The sequence below is a fragment of the Lissotriton helveticus genome, chromosome 2_1 (genome assembly GCF_964261635.1).
Source record: "Lissotriton helveticus chromosome 2_1, aLisHel1.1, whole genome shotgun sequence".
Taxonomy (NCBI): domain Eukaryota; kingdom Metazoa; phylum Chordata; class Amphibia; order Caudata; family Salamandridae; genus Lissotriton; species Lissotriton helveticus.
This window is the reverse complement of record NC_136059.1, coordinates 1,206,853,268-1,206,877,368: the sequence shown is the minus strand read 5'-3', so window position 1 is coordinate 1,206,877,368 and position 24,101 is coordinate 1,206,853,268. Positions and strand designations below refer to the sequence as shown.

Below are 24,101 nucleotides of genomic sequence, written 5' to 3'. Positions count from 1 at the left end.
AGTGCATGTGATCTTCCCTGTAGTCCATCTACAAACAGTCCATGAATGTTTTTGAATGCTTCAACCATGAGCTTGTTGGTATTAAAGGATAAAAAATGTGACCTCAATGTATGGTTACGACAAATTGATTTTCTGCCGTTAACAATATGGCTCCCTAGCCTACACACCCTGATTCATGTATGAGGTCAATTCTTGTTATCCCGTACATTCGCGGCAATGCATTTCTATGGCCAAGTCTACGAACTGTGGGTCAAGCTCAGGTAACCTAATAGTAGTTTGATGTTTGTATCTACATTATTACTCAATATAGCTGCCAAGGTTTCCGATTGCTTATGTGTGACATTGCCATCATTTCTGTGTAAATATGAGTGACATTCAATGACTGAGTGACACATTCCTGCGGGCAAAATCAAGCAATGAAGATGAGGGAAACATGTAAATATCAGAAATTACACATATTAATTGAGCAACACGAAGCTCTAAAATCATCTTCATGCTGCTGTAAACAACAGAAATGGAAGGCTGTGTGAGACCAGACTGTACCAAAGAGGATGGGAGAGGCACCAGCGCAGATGATCTCAGCTGCCTGCTAATAAATTATCATAGTTACTCAGAGTCACTAGCATGAGTTTCAGAGGCGGAAGCACTTAAATCCACAAGGAACCTTGAAGCAGCTAAAAATGTGATTCTCTGCTGGGCCTGCCCAATGAGTTAAAAGCTGCGGGTAACTTACGGTAAATAACAGGACCGAGCCATCACTGCATGTGGGGGCAGTAGACACAGTAAGCGCAAATAATATATGCATAAGAGACTACATACAACGTGCCACCGCCAATAACAGACAGGTCTCGAACTCGCATGCAGCCTGAACAACAGTAAGAAAAAGAAGCCAAGTTGGAACTTGGGGTAAAGGGTTGCAGAAGAGGGCTCACACATGACCCAGCAAGAGCGCAAAAGTGGGCATAAAACTTCTTTAAAATCGCAAATGCTAGAAGCGGGAAAATTGGAAACGTACAGTCCGAACCAGGGCTGGGCATAGACCAGTTAAGGGTTCAGTCCCGTAACAGTGAATTGTCAGTGAAGTCTAGGACCGAGGGTGTAGTGAATAAGTTGGGAACGGAGGAGCGTGCTTTACAGATGGCAGGGGGGTAATGGAGTACAGTTGCAGACGGCTGAGATCAAGGTGTGTCAGAGGAAAAGGAGTTGCAGACAGCCCTTTTGTCCTCGCATTAACAGGGGAATAATAGTTCTATTTCCCTCCACTTAGAAAGTGATCTTTCTAAAAATGAAGTAATTGGAAATGTAATTTATGTAACTTTATGACAGTCACACATTCGGGTGGTGGTGGCAAGTGGCTGGCAAACATTAACAACGTACTACTTACTGTTCAGTTGTTGACCTTCAGCCACCATTACTGGCGCTTTGGTGACAGCTCAGCTGGTTTGCTCGGGCCGTGAGCAAGCTACCCCCACAGCAATCCATCTTAGTCGGTCCTGCTGCCCAGTGCACCATGCCGCAGCCGGCTTTTCATTCCTAAGTGAGTCCTGGCGGCCGCTGCATCCGACAGTGACGATTAGTGAGTCACTGATTCACTCCATAACGCCCTGTCCATTGCACTCTCCCTCGGCCAGGCGGGCTATGAAATTAATTTATAAAATTCGGCGGCAGGCAACGGCTGTTATTGTATGCAATACGCAATTATAATTGGCCCACAGAGTTGCGGGCGACCAGGCCTGGCTGGTGCGAGCAGCTGCACTGTGGACCGCGTCATGATGCGAACTGCCTCTCTCATACCCCTTAATCTAATGCGCCGGAACGTGACGTCCCATGGCACCAAACCCACAAATTGTGTCCCACAATCTGACTGTGCCACAGCTCTCGCGGTAGTAGCTACTGAGCGCTACTCTGCAGTGGCGCCAGGCAGGCGGACATTGTGACTCAGAGCTGTGCGGCGCCGCGGGAATCAACAATCCCAAGAAGATACATTGTAGCACTGCCCTCCAGGTATTAGCTAACTCAGCTGGGAGCCCCCAAGACTGCGGCAGCAGCGCGCACAGGCAGGTTACAGGCAGCGCACTGCACTGACAGCTGACACACACAGATTGTAGGCGGCACTTAACATGCAGCTCAGCCACAATGCATTAAGCGTGACAATGCATTTCAGTGCGGTGATGCGGAGCACCGCACTGAAATGCGTTAGTGTCACGACTGATGCGTGATACTTGACAGGACTGACTCAATACAGTACCTTGCTATGTAACTCTGGCTGCAGTGGTCCACAAACAAGTCTTAAACTGGTACAGGGGATGCAGACAGACGTGTGAGGGGAATACACACACTCAACAAAGAGGCAATTTAATAAAGTCTGATTAAGGATTCTCTAGTGTGTTTTTAAACTCCAGCTGCTGCTGGCTGATTGTTTCTCCATAGGGTCTATGGGGTATTAAAGTGGAATTCATTTTAAGTCATTTAATGTTTCAAGTCGGGTATATGTGATTTATTGTCTGCTCAGAGTATCGTTGGGTGTGGTGTCTCTGCTGCATAATTATGTCACACAATTATTACAAGATTAACGGAGGAAAAAATATTTTTAAATCTTGGGTTTAGTTTAAAGAAGTTACAATAAATAACCTTGCATATAGACCAAAACATCATATTATAAAGCAGTACTTCTAAGACACCCTAAATGAAGCACCCCAGGTTACGGATTCAAATTATTCTTATCTTTTGGTTCATCTTGTTACACTTCAGAATAGAGCCAATTACTCGTATAGAGAAAAGCAATGTTGTCTGGCAACGTTGGATCAGATCAGGATTAATTTCTTTCAGTCGTCACTGAATATGCTGGTGCCGATATAGGTTCGCGGCAGATAGACAATATGATAAATAAAAATGGTGCCACCATGGACAACAATGGTGTAGCTACCAGAAGGGCAGCAGGTGTAGGTGCACCTAAGCCCAGTGGCCTGAGAGGCCCTCTAACCCCTGATTAGAGGAGCATTTACATTGCCTGCACTGTGTGAAAATGAGGAAACAGCCACGTACTGGCTTACTGAGGAAGCCAAGAGGCAGGCACCAGAATTCGTGTCTCAAGTTCAAAATAGTTAAATTAGGAACAAAAAAGAAAGTTGGGGAGTAAGATGTTCTCCCTGTGTTATACACAAAAACATATAGATGACTATTTTTAGGAACTGTAATTTAATTTTTCATTTTTAACAGTCTTAATAAATGTTACTGCGTTAAGAATGTTATTTTGAAACATTATTAATGACATCGGGACAGTATTGTGCAGATCCACAAATCGCTTTAAACTAATATGTTCTAAAACTGATAACACTCAGAAAAGTGACACTAGAAGTTACATATTTCTGCTTCAGATCCTTGTAATTATCAGCACCTTTCAAGTCACTCGAACTTGTATTATATGTCATTGGTAGCTGCAGAATTTCTTCCCAATTCTTTTGAATTAGTATTTACTTTTGTATCCTGTTTATAACTAGGATTATTTGCGGCCAATTGATCTAAACTGAATTTTAAAGTCTATTTCTTGCGTAATCGTGAAAAGAATGTTTAATTTCAAATGGACATGATTATTATTGTTGCACTGTCATTCTTGTGGTGCAATGTGTACCATTACCAATGTAATACAATTATTTATCATTTTCATAAAGTTAGGGTGCTGCTTTCAATCTTGAGTTCAAACTCAACTTCTAGACAAGAATAGTACCTATAATATGTTGTTAGAATGGGACATCAAAACCCTGGTTCATCTGGGCCTTTCTTCTGTATCTTGTGTTAACAGTTTAGTATTTCCACTTCGGACGTATTACATGTGTGCAAAAACAGGAGCAGAGGCAGACGAGTGGATTAAAATTTTACGATGGAAAATGGTAAGTTCAGTAATAATTATTATTTGTACAAAGAAAATCTTTTTTTTTTCTGTGAGGAAAATCTTTTCCCCAATTCCCACAGAAACAGGGACGTTTCTTGCCATTTCCCTTGCTAAATATCATTAATTACATGTACCTATCTGATATATAAACTGAGTACGATTGGAATGGGCCACGTTATTGCAAATATCAGTAAATATCCCCAAAGTTACAACTTTGAGGGTGCTCCCTGCATTTACAATAGTCACTGGCCTAACTCTAGTTCCTACTAGTAACTAACACTTAATATAATGGAAAATTATGCATACATTAGTAATGTATTCTCCTATATAACGGGGAAATTGTGCTTACGAAATTTCAGCAAATCTTGACTATGTGAATTTAGATCTGTCAACAGCAAACACACTCAATTTTGTTCACCAAATTTCAGTTAAGCGCACTGAGGGCCTGATTCACAAAGGTAAATGTACACTTTTGTGAAAGTTTACAACTTTTTTGCAATTCACAAAGCAATTTTACGAGGAGTATCTTTACGACTGCGTATCTTTTAATCTTGTGAGTCTCCGCCACGAGTGCGGACAGTTGTAAAGATACCTGTGGTGTTCTTCCATGGGTGACACAGCCAACAAGTGGTAAAGGTAAGTGGAGCTTTATTAAATACACCTCATCGTACAGCGAAGTCTGACCAACTGTCTCTCCTGACAGTTCGTCCATTCCATCCCTGACCTCAACACATTCCACACCTTAAGATTCTATTATGTACTGTGTCTCAATACTACTCTTAAAACTCCTTTTGTGAATTGCAGAAAATCATAAACTTACACAAAAGTGTAAGTTAGCTCTGTGAAACAGGTCCTAAATGTTTTGCCAATCAGACACACAATGATAACATTTACCAATCACTTTATTGAAGGGGGAGTATGCATTAGTACCACATGTTTCCTGGAAGTCTTGAGCTGGAACATTTACACTTTTTCCACTCACAAAGTTGATCCGTATTTCCTTGGTGAAATTAGGATTGGAAAACTGCCAGGTCAGTACAATAACTCTGCACAAATTGTAATACCAATCCGTGCACAGACCAACTTTATACCTAAATTGGGATTAATAGCCTGATTGCACTTGGGGGCCAAAAGGTAATGTTACTTTGGACATGGAATGAATTACATGCGAAGAAACTAATGAAGCTCAGTAGCCCCATAATTCTAATAGTTTTTTTTAGTTCATTAGAAAGTCATATAAGTGATCATTATTTTCATAACCTATTCCTTTAACATACACGTTATTCAATTTACGTTCATTTAAATTGCAAAGTTAACCTAATGAGTCTCACACGTGCAGGATAATGAATTTGATCATGATGATTGTGAGTGCTGAGTGGGAGTTTAGATTCTCCTTCACACAAACAAAATTGGGTTTAAATGGGTTATAGGATTGTTTGTAGGACAGTGCCTTCCTAAAACCTGCTCAATGTATAAAAGCATTGGAATCCTCTCCAAGCACATGAGAATATTCAGTAGTAAACCAATAGGATTGAAATCAAATCATAAGGGCCTGAGGTACAATACAGGAAGGTTGCATACAGTGGATACAATTTGATCTCCAACCTTTTGTCACCTGCATGTAATCTTGTGATGGACCTGTATATTAATATGCTGCACTACAAAATTCCCATCCAGGGATGGGGGTGGTGGTCCTAAAACTACCTGCTTAATGAATAATAATTTGGCAGGTCACAGTTTATTGCCCCTTCTGATTGACTGTGAATACAAGGATGGATGCTTCTTCCAAACTGCCAGATTCCATTACAGGGACAGCTGCTACTTTAAAAATAAGTTTCCTGTTGAGGAATACATTGGGTTAAGCAGGCAAGTCGACATCTGCTTGCTCAACCCGAGGCTGTCGACACTATGCCTAAAAGAGGAAGATGCCCCACAGAGATAGCGTCTCTTTTTTGGAAATCAGATACTCGGTGGTCGATAACTGGTCAATAGTTTCCAGCTACAACTGCAGTTGCGATCACCACTGATACATACCTCTGCACCTCACAAACAAGAGAGGGATACCTCTAGAATGCCACCTCCTACTTGTGATTCAGAAAGGGTCACAAAAGCAATTCTGAGGCAGAGAGGCCCTTCTGACTCACAAAATGGCTTTTGTACATTGCACAACCGTATTTTGTGGTCATATCGCCTGTGATTTTGTGAAACATAGGCTTTGTTCTACCACAAGAAACCAATGTACATCTGGAACCAGAGTTACATGTATTTCTTGTCAAATTTACTGTAATACATAACATTAAGGGGCCTATTACGATGTTGGGTAGACTTGCGTCCGCACAACACCATCTCAGTGTGAGAACCAGCCGACCATTGGTCGGCGGTTAGCATCCCCTATTACGATGCGACCACACATGGTGCGATCGCAAACTCCCATTTCTCTATGGGTGCTTGTGCTGCGGCAGGAAACCCTTTGGAAGTACGCACAAGCTGAATCAGAAATTCCTTGCAAATTCTATTTCTACAAGGTTATGTGGTAAGAATTCACTTTAAGACTTAAGCAAGCACACCGTACCTTGATGGGAAAGCTCGTGGTTTTTTATTGCATGAGTGTATTTACGGAGGGAAAATGTTCATATTACTAGTCTTTGTACAAGGTTGAGGTTTCTCATGGGTACAAGTTGAGGTTTGTCATTGGGATGTGGAAGAAAACACAGCTTTCAATGGTTCACCACAAAAAAGGAGCAGATGTCATAACTGCTTTTCATTTCAAGCAAACATGACCTGGATGAGGGTAGCGGCTCAGCCTAGCAAAATGACCTTCTATCTAGGTTATTCAAAGATTACCATTTCTGCTCTTGGCAAGTCGACCTTCCAGTATGAAATAGTCCAAACTAGTGCTTCATTTGAGCCTGTTTATTTTATACAAAACAAGGGAACCCAAAGGTATAGCACTAGGGACCTTGGGCAGTAACGTATTACAAAAAACAGGGGTCCCTAGTAGTTCAGGGATCTTTCGCAAAAATGATAGACATACGCTCAATAGTATGTATGACCTTTGTCCAGCCGGACAGGAATTTTAATTAAAGTGATAAGCAAGAATAAAGAGGATTTTTTACACAGTGGGTGCAGCCAGCAACCCACAGGGGACAAGACAAAACAAGGGGATGGGGTTAGAACGAACAAGGCGGTCTGTATACTAGTAGTTCAGTGAACAGACAAAAATAAATTTTAGAAGCATCATTGTATACAATTTATACTTTTCATTTTACATATGACGCTAAAATGTCGACGACGTTTCGATGCCTATTGTGAAATGAGTGGCATCATCTTCAGGACAGAGAATAAAAAAGCTTGTCTTGAAAATCTTTAGGCAATTTTTTGGCCTACACATATATTTATACATACAAATTTTCGGAAAAAAGGGGGAGGAAAAATTAAAAACAAGGGTAAGTACTAGCATTAGCATGTAACATATCTGACCATCCAAAACAAAAGTGTGTTTTCCATGTGCAACAGATGGCAATTAAAATCAAGTGAAGTCACATGCGATTTCCGGCGCAGTGGGGGGACTGGTAGGGGCGTTGCATGAAATAAAATGAACGAATTGTTTTACAGTTACTGTGCCGAAGTATATACAAGAGAAGCACGTGAAGTGAAATGACGCGGTTTAGGATCATGGCGTTTCATGCCGTCAGTGCCGGGCGGGTCTGTAATGCGCAAATACGTCTCACTGCATTGAAATGAAAGGTGACGTGCAGGTTGATTTGGGGCCATTGTTTTCTGGACACTGTGCACGGATGGGGCGGGTACCCGGGCAAGCTTATTTAAGATTCCGCGGTGAAGTCTCGAGTGAGATAAACCTGCTGCGCAGTAGTGAACAGACGGTTAAATGACATGCTTATCGTACGAATTACCAGATTTAGGTCCAAACATTGTTTATTTCCAGGGGGCGGTGCCCAATATCAAGGGACATATGGTGGGGTACTCAATTATCTGAGCATTTTCCTGCCAAAAAGCGGGTAGAGAGGGGTAAATACGAGGGTTAAAGTGAAAATTGAATCGCATAATAAGTACACGCAATATAATTACCAAACCAGGGCAAGAAAGCCTCTTCCTAGGAGACCGGACCGATCGTGTCTCACTAGGGAAAATGGTTGAAATTAATTTATATTACAGTTACAGCTACTGAAGGGTTTTAAAGTTTCAGGAAGAGGCGAGAGAGCTACGCTTTAGCGAGTACTTACTTCCTGGTTGGGTTGCTCGATGGCAATTCTGGGCTCAGATGGGCGGGGATCGCTGGAGTGCTCGTGAGTGAAGTGAAGATAAAGTGGTGTTTGGAAATAGACAAGGGACTCAGCATGTGGTGTTTGGAAATAGACAAGGGACTCAGCATGGTCAGCAAGGCGGCCATATTGGCGTGGGTTTCGGACAGTGTGGGGGACATTTTGGTGTGGGTAAGTGGTGAGTTTAAGTGACATTTATATTATGCAGAATATTTACATGGTTACGTATTTACAAAGATGCACAAAATAAAATCAAGATACATTTGTGTAGGCCTGAAGGAAGTAAGGATTACGATAAAATTGTTCAAGGATTCATTTGATCACAGGAGGGATGCCCAATTTTCAAGGCGATTAAGTCCTGTATGGATACTGTTGGTACGCAATATCCAATGAAGTTCCTCCTTATTCAATAATTGCGATACATCTGCTCCCCGAGGTGGTGGTTTTACCATGGTGATGATTGTCCAAGTTAAGTCATTTTAAGTATGGCCTTTGTCCTTAAAATGTTCAACGAGGGGAGCATTAGGGGTGTTGCATCGGATTCTGCTTCGGTGTTGTCCGATGCGCAACTTTACCTTTTGGCTAGTTTGACCGACATATATCAACAAACATGGACAAAATATGGCATACACTACATTGGAAGAATTACAATTAGTGAAGTGCTTTCTCTCAAAGGTGATTGTGCCGTAGGTAAATGTTTTTCCTTCAATGGTAAAGTCACATACTACACAGCTACCGCATTTAACATGGCCTGTTAGTGCCGGTAAACCCCATGCATCGTTGATTGTAGTTTTTAGGTTAGGTTGTGGTAGGGATGCCCTTACCAAGTGATCTTTTACGTTTTTTGCTCGCTTGAAGGCAAAAATAGGGTGCTCCAGATTTAATGTACCTGCGTTTAACACAGGCCAGTGTTTAAGGACACTTTTCCTTATGGCATTGGAAGCTGGGGTGAAGGTGGTCACGCACACAAGTCTATCCTGATTTTTCTTTTGTTTTGGTTCTAGCAAGGTTTCTCTGGGGCAGTACCAAGCCCTTTTGAGAGAACGCCGTACTAGCTTTCGCGGGTATCCCCTATTTCTGAGCTTGTTGCTCAGGGTTCTGGCCTCAGAGAAATAGTCCTGTTTAAAATAGCAGTTTCTGCGTATGCGGAGGAATTGCGAGAATGGGAGCGAGTCTCTGAGGGCCCGGGGATGGTGACTGCTATAGTTCAGCAAGGTGTTTCGTTCAGTCGGTTTTCTGTGGAGGCTGGTGGTCAAGCGGCCCTCTGTGTGTTTGATTTCTAAGTCCAGGAAGGGTATCGAATCTTTGCTCGTGGCCAGTGTGTATTTCAAGCCGTTACTGTTGTTGTTTAGCCAATGTAATAGGTGTGTTATTGATTCAAATTATTCGCTCCATATCATAAAGATATCATCAATGTATCGTTTCCACAGGGCAATGCCACTGTGGAAAGGATTTGATTCGGTCAATATACAGGATGTCTCTAGATTATCCATGTACAGAATTGCCAGGTTGGGAGCAAAAATAGCCCCCATAGATGTACCGCGTACCTGTCCATAGAACTGTCCCTCGAATAGAAAGAAATTTTTGGTAAGGCAAATCTCCAATAATTGGAGGATAAATAGAGACGGAACATTGTGTGGGCGCGGGCGTGTGTTGAGAACTTTTTCAATCACGCGTAGTGATTCGTATTGTGGGATGTTGGTATATAAAGATTCCACATCCAGCGTGCACATGGTGCTGGATGTGGGATCAAACGGGTATTCCTCAACCATATTAATCATAGACATGCTATCTCTGATATAACACAGGGTCTCAGGGACAAATGGTTTGATAAAATAGTCAATATAGTGCCCGAGGGGCTCCAGGACAGAGCCGCACCCCGAGACTATTGGGCGACCAGGTGGAGAATCTTGGGTAAGCAGTAGATAACTGGTACCCGGGGAGCCTTAGTATTAAGGAACTCATGTTCCTTCTTGGAAAGGTATCCCTGTTCTAGGGCATCATTGGTAACCTCGGAAATCAGTTTCTGTATTTCTTCTGTGGGATTACGTGGTAGTTTGCAGTAGTGTTCGGTATTAGCGAGTTGGCGATGGATCTCATTTTTATAGTTATCCATCTCCTGAATCACAATACCCCCTCCCTTGTCAGCTAGTTTTATTACAATGGAGGGGTTATTTTTCAAGGTGGTCAGGGCTTTCTTTTCTTCAATTGTGATATTGTACGGAATAAATGATTTTTGTTTTTCTAAAGCGGCAAGGTCGTTGAGAACAAGTTTCTCAAAGGTTGGTATTTCCGGGGGGACCATGCTGCCGGTAGGTGAACATTTCGATGGTGATTTGAAAGGAGTGTTCGAATGCTTCATGGGGGTAGGGTTCAACAGAAAAAAACTGTGAAGTCTGATCTTTCTGAAAAATCTTAAGAGCTCGGTTTGAGCATCAATGAAGTTTAAAACCCTTCAGTAGCTGTAACTGTAATATAAATTAATTTCAACCATTTTCCCTAGTGAGACACGATCGGTCCGGTCTCCTAGGAAGAGGCTTTCTTGCCCTGGTTTGGTAATTATATTGCGTGTACTTATTATGCGATTCAATTTTCACTTTAACCCTCGTATTTACCCCTCTCTACCCGCTTTTTGGCAGGAAAATGCTCAGATAATTGAGTACCCCACCATATGTCCCTTGATATTGGGCACCGCCCCCTGGAAATAAACAATGTTTGGACCTAAATCTGGTAATTCGTACGATAAGCATGTCATTTAACCGTCTGTTCACTACTGCGCAGCATGTTTATCTCACTCGAGACTTCACCGCGGAATCTTAAATAAGCTTGCCCGGGTACCCGCCCCATCCGTGCACAGTGTCCAGAAAACAATGGCCCCAAATCAACCTGCACGTCACCTTTCATTTCAATGCAGTGAGACGTATTTGCGCATTACAGACCCGCCCGGCACTGACGGCATGAAACGCCATGATCCTAAACCGCGTCATTTCACTTCACGTGCTTCTCTTGTATATACTTGGGCACAGTAACTGTAAAACAATTCGTTCATTTTATTTCATGCAACGCCCCTACCAGTCCCCCCACTGCGCCGGAAATCGCATGTGACTTCACTTGATTTTAATTGCCATCTGTTGCACATGGAAAACACACTTTTGTTTTGGATGGTCAGATATGTTACATGCTAGTACTTACCCTTGATTTTCATTTTTCCTCCCCCTTTTTTCCGAAAATTTGTATGTATAAATATATGTGTAGGCCAAAAAATTACCTAAAGATTTTCAAGACAAGCTTTTTTATTCTCTGTCCTGAAGATGATGCCACTCATTTCACAATAGGCATCGAAACGTCGTCGACATTTTAGCGTCATATGTAAAATGAAAAGTATAAATTGTATACAATGATGCTTCTAAAATTTATTTTTGTCTGTTCACTGAACTACTAGTATACAGACCGCCTTGTTCGTTCTAACCCCATCCCCTTGTTTTGTCTTGTCCCCTGTGGGTTGCTGGCTGCACCCACTGTGTAAAAAATCCTCTTTATTCTTGCTTATCACTTTAATTAAAATTCCTGTCCGGCTGGACAAAGGTCATACATACCATTGAGCGTATGTCTATCATTTTTGCGAAAGATCCCTGAACTACTAGGGACCCCTGTTTTTTGTAATTCATTTGAGCCTGTGGCACTGGCACTTCATTCTCAACACAGGCACTTATGACAGTCTGTCATATGGTGACACTGCTTGTCTAATTTACAGATGGGCACAACAACAGTAGTTTGTTAATACAATATCCATTAAAATGATTGCTACATGCTTCCCAAGCTAGATTTTACTACAGCTTTGAGTGCCTGGAATATTCAGAATAATAAATAATAATAGGGGCATTTGTAAAGCGCTGAGTTACGCACACCGGCGTCTCCCCGCGCTAACGGTGGGAGGGCATAAGCAGAAAAGCTGGGGCTGCCACGCGGGCCTGCTATCTAACATAGAGGTGGGTTTTTAATTTGGCTCGGAACCTAGTTTCTACTGGTTCCAAGCGAAGAGCCACTGGCAGTTTGTTCCAATGGTTGGGTGCTAGGTGCCTGAAGGATCTGCCTCCCATGCGAGCCTTCTTCACCTTAGGGATCCTCAGCAGTCCCCCGCCCGCGGATCTAAGCGCTCTGGCAGGTTCATAAGCTTCGATCAGCCTCTGCAGAGGTCGAGGTGCCCTGCCATTCAGAATCCGATGGCAGGTGCAGAGGGCTTTATACTCGACTCTGCTCCTCACAGGCAGCCAGTGTAGTTTTTGCAATGCCTGCTTTGAAGGCGCTCTTTTAGGTAGCCTAAGGATCAAACGTGCTGCCGCATTCTGCAGCACTTGAAGACGGCCAACACTTTTACTCGGCGCTCCCAGATACAGCAGGTTCGCATAATCCAGCCTTGCGGTCACCAGAGCATGTACCAAAGTTTGGCGGGCTTCCAACGGCAGTAAGTCAAGGACTTTCCTCAGTCTTTTCAGGATCCCAAAACATACGCCGACCACACGATTGATCTGGGGCCCAAAGGTAAGACCTGCGTCAAACCATACGCCAAGGTTTTTTGCCTCCTGACAGGGGGTGGGGGTTGGCCCGAGACAGGATTGCCACCAGGCCGATGACCAGGCCGACTGGGCTCTCCCTACCACCAGCACCTCTGTCTTGCTGCCGTTGAGCTTCAAACAGTTCATGGCCATCCAGTCTGCAAGATCTTTCATGCACAAACGGAAGCCATCCGCAGCAAGACAGGGCGCGTGCGACAGGGAGATGACCAGTTGCGTATCATCTGCATATGATACCAATTGGAGGCCATGGCTCTCCACAATAGATGCCACAGGCGCCACATACAGGTTAAACAGGGTCGGGCTCAGGGACGAGCCCTGAGGCACGCCCTGGCCCAAAGGTACCCCACTGGAGTAACAATCACCCTGCCTGACCTGGAAACTCCTTCCCGTCAGGAATGCCTGAATCCACCTCAGCGCGGTGCCAGCGATGCCACCCTTGCTCAGATACTGTAGCAAGGTTGAATGTGCTACAGTGTCGAATGCCGCGCTGAGGTCGAGTAGGATTAAGGCCATGGTATGCCCCTCATCAACACCCTGTCTCAGATGTTCTGTTGCCATTAGAAGGGCCGACTCAGTGGAGTGACGCGGTCTAAACCCGAACTGCGTGTCGTGTAGCAAACCCGCCTCCTCTACATGACTCATAATTTGAGTGTTTACCACCTTCTCAGCCACTTTGGACAGAAAAGGAAGTAGTGAGATGGGTCTCAGGTTTTCCAACACCTCAAAATCAATGTGAGCTTTCTTTCGGAGGGGGAGCACGACCGCCTGTTTCCACCCCTCGGGTAGCATTCCTGACTTAAAGGAGATATCCAGGACATGCCTTATGTAAGGCTCCAGGACTCCCAGGCTGTCCCCCAACCGCTTGGGAGACACCGGGTCCAAAGGGGAGCCAGATTTAACTGAAAGACATGTCCTGACTAGCTCCTCAGGAGGAGGAGTGATGAAATTTGTGAGGAGCCCCGAACTCACCATGCCATCTGATGTTACTTCAAGCTCAGTTCCCATGGAACGAGAAGTGGGGAAGGTCGAATAGATTTTCTCGACTTTGGTGGAGAAGTAATTGGCGATACGATCGCACGTTTCGATCGAACAGCTCTTCGGATCTGCAGACGAGTCAATAGTAGTCAATGACTTGTAGATACAGAAGAGCTCTTTAGCAGAATTTTTCGCCCCTAAAATTTGCCCTGCATAAAAGGCCGCCTTCGACTTTTTAATCAGTCTGTGGTGCAGACGCCTTTTCTCTAGGAACCTTTCCCTGGCCTGAGTATCATAAGATACTCTCCAGGCTCGTTCAGCACGCTTACATTCTGCCTTAGTCCGCCGCAGCTCTCCGTTGAACCATGGTGCAGATCTTACCTTGCGGCCGTCCACAGATATATGGCAGAGTGGTGCTGTCTGATCTAACGCGTCTGTAATGCGCCCGTTTCAAGTTGAGAACGGCCGATTCAATATCCTCACCTCCAGGCTGTCCTTCCCTTGTCAGTGCTTCATTGAAAGCCTCCAAGGAGAATTTTGCCCACTTCCTTTTTAGATAATTCAAAGGTGCCTGGTTGTATTTTGTAGGTTTGATGCTATTAATAGCAAATACCACCAAAAAGTGATCTGTCCAGGGGATCGGCTCAGCTGTGGAGACCTGAACCCCTCCCCAATTCGCAAATACCGGGTCCAGCAGATGACCTAGACGATGCGTGGGAGTTGAGAGCTTGAGTTCAAGCTGAAGGGCTTGAATGTCCCTGCAGAACTCCTCAGCTCCTTTATCCTCTGGACTGTTTAGGTGCAGATTCAGATCTCCCAATAAGAGAAATTTGTCTCTGCGTAGCGCTGCCTCAGTGACATTTTCTAGCAGACTCTCCCTAAACTTGTTACAAGACCCAGGTGGTCTGTATATAAGCAGGCCTTTTATAGCCATCCCCCCGTTTATTTGAAGGGTGAATGCTCCGGTTTCGCTCTCCGCGACCGGGGTAGGCTCCAATGAGCATTCCAGAATTTTCTTAAAAAGGATTGCTATTCCCCCTCCCTTCCCCCCAGGTCTATCTTGCCTGACTATAGAGTAATTCGCAGGCATGGCCTCAATAGCCTCTGAGTCGGAAAACTGGTCTAGCCACGTTTCCGTGAGGAATAACAAATCGAATTTCCTCTCCGTGAGCAACTCGAATATGTCGAGTCTATCCTTCCGCAGTGATCTCACGTTGAGAAGCCCGCATAACAGCGCGGCATGTTCCCTGGTTGTTATCGACGAAGTGGTGAAGTGGTACCGACATTGGCCACATTCCTCATCCTCACTTGACATGCAGTAGTAGTGCGATGGTTAGTAGCTGTGTTGGTAGTGTAATTGGCAATTATGTTGGGAGCAATGGGTGGTGCAAGCTGCAGGGGCCTCCTGACAAGGGCCCTGGCACTTGCCTTTTTTTAAATATAAATTAAGCACTGGTCTTCACACTTCGAAGTGTGGCTCTTGAATTGGTTCCCAAAGCCAGTTATGTAGTGTTAGTCTTTCCCACAGAAATGAGGGTGTCCCAGTAGGTCCTATTTTAGCATTCCTACATATATGTTTATGCGCAACAAGAGTTTCATTTATTGCTTGAGTTTTCCTCCTTCTACCAGATTTAATAACTGAATGACCATTCAGCAGTAATGCATGTGGCATCAATGTATTACCTTTTTTTAGGTCGAAGCCTACTAGACAGAACAGATGTCTGGTTTGCTAACGGCATCTTGGGGCTTCTGGAAAGTTTTCCTGGGAATGCTTTATGCCCATTGCTTACCATTGGCTTTGTGGTTTCTAACTCAAATGTGCTTGCTCTCTATTTGCTGGCTTTATTTGTTTTAGGCTATCCAGCTTGAGTTTGGCCCTTCTCTTGCCCAAACCCTATTTCCTGAATTCATCCAACAGTACTGAATTTCTGTAAACAGGCCTCTAAATCTTGTTTTTATCTTGTCACATTTGCTGTGTATTCAAAGGCACCCATCTTCCAGGGAGCTTGGTGTTTACTTTTCTTTCTCAGCCTTCAAAGTGAGATGATTTATGGGACAATCTTAATGGGTACCCATGTGAGACAGAAAGGATGTAAGATATTATTTTTTTCTAGGTGGCCGCTCGGGATGTGCTGTACGATGTTATTTTGTTTTCTAGTACAATTTTTTGTAAATGAACTGTGCAGATATTTCAGAATATGAAAAGCACAAATATATCAAATGTTTGGGTAATTCTATAGTGTGGTGGAAACAAATGGTTTAAAACGACCAAATCAATGCACTAGGTGACGACATTTCCACACATTATCTGTGTGCGTTATTCTTTTATCAGCAAAACTATATGTATATGCAAATGTAAAGGTCATTTCAAATAAAGATGTGTTGTCTATGTATACTCCACTTTACCCCAGTGCACTCCACTCCACACAGCACCACAACACTGCACTCTACTCTGCTCCACTCCAGACTGTGCCACTCCACGTCACTGCACTCTACTCTGCACCACTCCACTCTACTTAACCAAATTCCTCTTTACTCTATGAAAAATGCACTCTACCCATATACTCTACTATGCTCCGCTGCACACTGCTCACTGCACTCTATGCCAATCTACTCTAAACCACTTTAATCTACAATGGATCTCTGCACTGTACGACACTCTACTCTATGCCACTGCACTCTACACCACTTCACCCTACTTTGAAACAATCTACTCTGCACCCTTCCACTCTGCCACTCCACTGCAATCTACCCTGAGCCACTCTTCTGCACTCTGTCGCTCTTCTCTGCGGCACTCTACGCCACTGCAGTCTACACCACTTTACTCAAACCCAATACACTATACACCATTGCACTCTACACCAATCAATCCTGCTCCCCTGCACTGTACTCAACTATACTCTGCAACACTCTATGCCACTGCACTCTACAACACTCTAAGCTACACCATTTCACTCTACATCACTTTACTCTGCACCATTCTATGCCACTGCACTACACCACTGCACACCATTGCACTCTGATGCTCTACTCCGCAACACTGCACTCTCTGCCACAGAACTTTGCCATTCTGCTGTGTGCCACTGCACTCTACTCTGTACCAATCTACTCTGTGCCACTCTATTTCACTCTGCACCAAAGCACTCTGACAAAGCACTGTACACCACTATACTCTATGGCCCTACACTCTGGTCCAATCCACTCTATGCCACTCTAATCTACTGTGCACTACTACAAACTAACATTGCACTATATGCCACTTTATTCTGCACCACTGTCCATGCACTCTACCATGTACCACTGCACTTTTCACCACTGTGCATCTTCTGTGCACCACTCGACTGTCAATGCACTCTACTATGCACCACTGCACTCTTCACCACTCTATGCCAATGCACTCTACGTCAATCTACACTATGCCACTTTAGTGTATGCCACTACACTCTACCCTCTGCACCACTCACTTCTATGCCACTGTATTGCACTCTACACCACTATTATTATACACCAATCTACTGTCACTGCACTCTGTCATTCTACACTTCTGCACTCTACCTTGCACCACTCCACGCCGCTTCACTGTATTCTGAAACAATCTACTTTACGTCACTGCACTCTATGCTAATGGTCTCTACACCACTTTTCTCAAAGCCAGTGCACTCTGCGCCAATTTACTCTGCACCACTATACTTTACGCCACTTAACTCTAATATACTCTACAACACTCAACTCTATGCCACTCCACTCCACCATACGCCAATCATTGATGCTCTACTGCATTAAACTCTACTCCACACTATGACACTCTACACCACTATATGCCACTCCACAACACTCTACTCCACTTGGACACTATTCCACTCTGACGCTCTATGCAACGCCCTCTATGCCACTCAATGCCACTTTACTCCACTCTTCTTTGACACTCTACTCCACTATTTGACACTCCACTCGACACACTATGCCACTCCACTCAACTCTACAACACTCTACTCTGCCATTCCACTCTCCTACACTACTCCACTCTCACTACACTCTACAACAGTCTAATGTGTTCTACATCACTCTACTCTACAACACTCTGCTGCACTGTACACAACACCCTCAACGCCACTCCACTCTACATCACTCCATGACACTCTACTCTACAACACTCTGCTCCACTCTGGCACTCTACTCCACTCAGCTCTACTCCACTCTATGCCCTTTTGCTCTGACACTCTACTCCCTCCTCGACACTCTACACTACTCCACTCTATGACACTCCAGTCAACTCTGCACCGCACCATGCCTCTCCACAACACTCCTTAACACTCCACTCTTCTCCACTTTACGACACTCCACTCTCCTTTACCCCACTAACTTTTAGCCATGCTGAACAGCAGCCATGTTGGTGTACAATATGGCTAAAACATATTGGGAAAGCCAATAGCTCTTGCATAGGAGTGGCTTCTTGGCTTTGCCAATGTTTTCTTAGCTTAGCCACAGCAATGTAGAAATCTGGAGACCAGGCCTGTCTTGTGCCACTTTTCCACTTTACCTTCTCTGTGATGGCTCAATGACACTGGAGGCTCGGTATAGGGGGGACTGAGCAATATTCCTTCGGTAAAGACTCGTCAATGCTTCTGTCCATTCTGAAGCCTTCAAAGAAATCCTGATGCAAGTTGGAAATGAATACCAGACACTTCAAAACTAATGCAGCCGTAATATGAGGATTGAAGGACATTGCAATCTCCAGAAGATGCCAACATTCTGAGCAGGCAAGGACAAGGGTTATATAGGTTAGTGAGTAGAAGAGTACTCTACTATTGTGGCCAATGAAAGTACCCAAAAGCCAGTGTCTACTGTGCACTGCATCAGATTTATAAAGCCGAAAATAAAAGGGTAGGGTTAAGCGATGATATGCCAGTTGAATACAAAGAAAATGAAGAGGCTATTTGCAACACTAACTTACCTCCCTTTTAGCACGGCTCATATGTGTGCTTAAGACGTTTAAACCTGACCGTTGCCCTGACATCTCTTCAAGACAGTTGGCCCCACATTTACTAAGGTTGGTGCTGACGCAACACAATTTAGACCTGAGCAAGAACCTCTAAAGTGGCACGTAAAGAGATCTTTTGTGTTGCATCACACGGGTTCATACAAAACTTTAGTAAATGTTGACTTTGGAATTCTCAAAGTAACATTATCTAGTACAAAGTGAGCCTCTTGGTTGATTTTTAGTTTATTCATGGGAGAAGTATATTGGTGAAGCTAAATCAACCTTGCAGTTCTGAAAAGTAAGATTATATAATATCAGACTACACTGTTTTGGCTCCCTGTGGGGCTAGAGAAAAAGAATGTTATGCCTTTCAACATTAAGACCATGATGCCCAACAAGTTGGACACAAATATTCCAAGAAGTTCAGTGTTGTACTCCGCATAAAACCCTCTTGTATTTATTCACAGATAGGCACTTGTTGTGCTGTACCCTAGAACAGCTTATTGGGAAACATATTAGTCACGCTCAAAAACTCGATTAAATTAGCAAATTAGTGAGTAGAAGAGTACTCTACTATTGTGGCCAATGAAAGTACCCAAAAGCCAGTGTCTACTGTGCACTGCATCAGATTTATAAAGCCGAAAATAAAAGGGTAGGGTTAAGCGATGATATGCCAGTTGAATACAAAGAAAATGAAGAGGCTATTTGCAACACTAACTTATCTCCCTTTTAGCACGGCTCATATGTGTGCTTAAGACGTTTAAACCTGACCATTGCCCTGACATCTCTTCAAGACAGTTGGCCCCACATTTACTAAGGTTGGTGCTGACGCAACACAATTTAGACCTGAGCAAGAACCTCTAAAATGGCACGTAAAGAGATCTTTTGTGTTGCATCACACGGGTTCATACAAAACTTTAGTAAATGTTGACTTTGGAATTCTCAAAGTAACATTATCTAGTACAAAGTGAGCCTCTTGGTTGATTTTTAGTTTATTCATGGGAGAAGTATATCGGTGAAGCTAAATCAACTTTGCAGTTCTGAAAAGTAAGATTATATAATATCAGACTACACTGTTTTGGCTCCCTGTGGGGCTAGAGAAAAAGAATGTTATGCCTTTCAACATTAAGACCATGATGCCCAACAAGTTGGACACAAATATTCCAAGAAGTTCAGTGTTGTACTCCGCATAAAACCCTCTTGTATTTATTCACAGATAGGCACTTGTTGTGCTGTACCCTAGAACAGCTTATTGGGAAACATATTAGTCACGCTCAAAAACTCGATTAAATTAGCACATTCCCTTTATGCCTAACTAAAGTGGCAGGCCATCCACCGTTGAGGCAACTGAAATCACCAGTAAATAATGATGTCCTTTTTGCTTGTTGCCTGTAAAACCCACTCATCTTTGGCATTATAAAGTTGATATCCTCTGCAATGAAAAGCAGCGGAACACCGTGCATAGGATTGGAGTGGGCGAGGAAACTATTGAAGATGTACGCAAAACTGGGGATTTCTTTCTTTTCTTCTAACTCTTACTCCTTGAACAATTGAATCTGTCAAAATAGCCTGTTTAAAGTAATTCGGTGATGTCATGCCCAGACAGCGGGCACTAGGGCCCTGGGGTCAAGGATGTGTAGAGGGGACACCGGACACCACATCCGGTCAAGGGGCAGGGGCGAGACATTCATAAGGGAAGGGGACCAGAGGCAGGACGCAAGACGAGCTGTACCACCATGGGAAATAAACATACCTGAATTAAGCAATAGTCTTGTGTAATCCTTGGGGGGCCATCACGATACTACAACTGGCGACGAAGGATGAAGAACACACGTGTGTGTGTCGGCTGCCTTGCAATTTCAAACCAGGAGCCCACCCTGGATCGTGTCGTGTGAGAAAAGAGTATCACAGCGAGGCCAGGAGCCCACCCTGGTTCGCGCCACTGTGAAAAGCAACGACACGGGAGCCCACCCGACGGCTGCAGAAGCAAGATCCTAAATGCCCGGTAAGCGCCGAGCGTGAGCGCGAGATTTGAAGAAATGTTGGCGCGAGCCCTCGCGAGAGTCTCGGCGGCCATTTTGAGGACAGGCAGAAAGAGCCAATCAGCGCGCGAGGATAACGTGCGGCCATCTTGAAACCAGGCAACGCTCGGATTGGTCCCGAAGGTCTCGGTGGCTATTTTGAAGTCAGGCAAAAGGACCAATAGGAAAGCGGAAAGGGCCGGCGGCCATTTTGGGACCAGGCAAAGTCGAAAAAGATTGAAAGTGCCAGAAAGAGCACCACGAGGGTGAAAAACAAGCCCAAACAAAAAGAAAAGGACAAAAGAAGTAAGGAAAGTGGGCAACAAAAAGAAAACAACAAGAAAGCATAAATAATACAAGACAGTACAAAAAAAAAGGGCACAAAGAGATGCCAAAAAGAGACAATCAATAGAAGAAACAACACAAAGTCGGGTATAAAAAGCGACAGAAAGAAGAAAACACAAGGGTCACCCAGAACACACAAAGAAGAAATGGCAGAGGCAAAGAGCGAAAGGCAGAGCGCCCAATATCGCAGACCTCTCCCATTCAACCTCTCAGAGCCACAAGTGGGAATAAGATGGGAGCGATGGGTCAAGAGATTTGAGAGATACATGGAGGCCACTGATGTAATAGAGGCCAAGCAATTAGGTCTGTTCCTCAACCTAGTGGGCGATGAAGTAGATGACCTACTAGTGACCCTACCAGAAAATGATATCAACATACAAAGACCTAATAAAGGGCTTGACAAACAAATTTGATCCGCAAAGAAACATTGATTTCGAGCGCTACACTTTCACCATAGCATTCCAACACAGAAGAGTCGCTAGATGATTTTGCGACACGACTAAGGAAGCTAGTAACTCACTGCGAGTTCGACAAATACGATAACGAACTAGCAATTCGCCTGCGCATCATTGAAGGGTGCCGTGACAGAGTTCCGCACAAGGATTCTGCAGGAACCGACATCACTAGAGAATATCCTGTCACTAGCGAGGGCGGAAGCAGGAGCGGCAATACAAGCAAAGCAAATGGAGCGGGGAAAAGAACGACGAATCGAACAGGCACACCGCATGACAGAGAACAGCCGCATCAGCAACTGGAAGAAGGGGCAAAATGAACAAGCGACAAGAAAGCAACTGGAATCAACATGCTACAGATGTGGACTTGAATTCCCACACAGAGGCGCGTGCCCAGCGTTTGGCCAAACCTGCAGGAAATGCAACAGGAGCAACCACTTTGCCAGTGTATGCCAAGGGCTGCAGTTTAGAGGTGAAAGAGGAAGACCAGGAAGTCCGCGGATGACGACAAGCAGACATGTCGAGACAGCAAACCGAAGTTCCTCAATAGAGTCGGGAGACGAAGGGGAAGAAGAAAAGGTAGAACGACTATACCTCATGTCAGACACCGCTGCTATGTCCACAGATGAAGGCAAGACTGAAGAAAGCATCCGCCTCGTAGACAAAAGCACCATAAAGAAGACGGAGTCTGTGACCATAGACGTAGGACCACACAGAGCACGGTTTGTGCCCGACAGTGGCGCAACATGTAACATGTGTGCGTCTGAATATGAAAGGATGGAAGTGAAGCCAGCGCTGAAACCGTCGAAAGTTGAAGTGTTCACATGGGGGTCAGAGATGCCTGTGACCAACCTGGGAAAATTCACAGAGAACCTAACATACAAAAGTCAAACGACAAAAGAAGAGATTCATGTGCTGAGTGGTGACATTCCAGCACCGTGCCTGTTAAGCAATGTCACAGCCCAAGTGATGGGCCTGCTCAAGATGACGTATAGCATGTCAGAAAAAAAGAGAATCTTAAAGGAGTATGCCAAACTACTGCAGGGGCTGGGGAAGCTAAAGGGGCGCCAAATAATGCTGCACATCGACGAAGCAATAAAGCCGGTAGCTCAACACTACCGGCGAGTGCCAATACAGCTGCAACCGCAAGTAGAAGAAGAGATTGAAGCGTTGCTCAAACAGGACATCATAGAACCAGCCGAAGGACCGATGCCCTGGGTGTCGCCAATAGTGGCCGTACCAAAGAAAAACACGTCCAAAATTCGCATCTGCTGTGTTGACATGAGAGTACAGAACACAGCAATTGAACGGGAAAGACACCCTGGACCGCACCTCGATAACATGATCAGCTGCCTAACAGGCACAAGACGGTTCTCCAAACTAGACTTGTGCAAAGGATATCACCAGCTAGAGCTCGACCCTCAGTCCAGGTATATCACAACGTTCTCCACGCACCTGGGTCTGTTCAGCTATAAGCGTCTAAGTTTTGTGATATCATCCGCCGCAGAAATGTTTCAAGAAACAATAAGACAAGTAATAAGGCCAGTAAAGAATAGCCTGAGCTACAGTGATGACATTCTGGTGTTCAGCAAGTCGGATGAGGAGCATAACAAGGCACTGCGAGAAGTATGTTCCCAACTAGAGCAGGCTGGGCTCACGCTAAATGAAGACTTGTGAACTGGGGCGAGATGAACTGGTATTCTTTGGACACATTTTTTCCAAAAAAGGAATGCGGCCAGATCGCAGCAAGGTGGACACATTGAAAAAAGCAAGGCAGCCAAGCGATGTTGCAGAAGTGGTCATTCCTTGGTCTTGCCAGTTACTGTGCAACGTACAGCAAAGACTTTGCCACAGTGAGCGCACCTGTCAGAAGTCTCCAGAACCTTCGCAGGAGCAGTATGGACACTGGTCCCAAATGCCCACCTCCCAGTGCCTCCGCTAAAAAGCAGACTCACTAGTAAGGGGGAAAAGGGGAAGTGGACAGAGAAGAGAAAACCTTGACAATCGCTGGTATCCTCTGGTCGTCACAGGAAAGTGTAGGTTCACTGCAACCAGTCTGATGGGATACCTAATGCACACAACAAGGGGACATAAGAACACTATCTTCGCTCTACTGGATTTACTATAGAACAACTGAAGCTGATCCTACCAGAAATTCTCAGGGCAATGCTTCTCTTCAATTGGTAGTACTTGCTACAGGGAGCGTAGTGCTGGAATTGAAAAGGAATAGGGTGAGGGCTCTGTCTGCTTATACCTGCTCTTTCTCTTATATAAGCTACTCTTTTTACTCTCTGTACCTGAATGCTCTCCTGCAAATATCTTGATATTGGGGTTCCTTGTATGCAGCCGTTCCAGCAACAAGCTCGGGTTCAAATTTAGCAGTCGGTAAGAAGCGCGCAAAAAGGTTCAGGGGAGGGTAAAAGGAAGGAAAAGCCAGGGTAAGCGCAAGGAGTCAACAAGGGAATATTGTACTTCACTTAGCGCAGGTGCGCGAGTCTTACTGTCTTGACTGCAGTTCAAATTCCTCTCACGCTTGTCTTCTGTCACGGCGGCAATAGGTATTCCCCTCACGACT

The 24,101-nt window shown here is 44.5% G+C and overlaps 1 protein-coding gene across 1 annotated transcript in view; it reads left to right on the top strand.

The window, feature by feature from the left end:
* DAPP1 (dual adaptor of phosphotyrosine and 3-phosphoinositides 1) overlaps window positions 1-24,101 on the top strand; it is a 239,937-nt gene that overhangs the window by 199,441 nt on the left and 16,395 nt on the right. Inside the window, exon 9 of the mRNA XM_078676086.1 lies at window positions 3,803-3,890. Coding sequence (XP_078532212.1) covers window positions 3,803-3,890 — 88 coding nt within the window. The remainder of the gene's footprint in view (window positions 1-3,802; window positions 3,891-24,101) is intronic.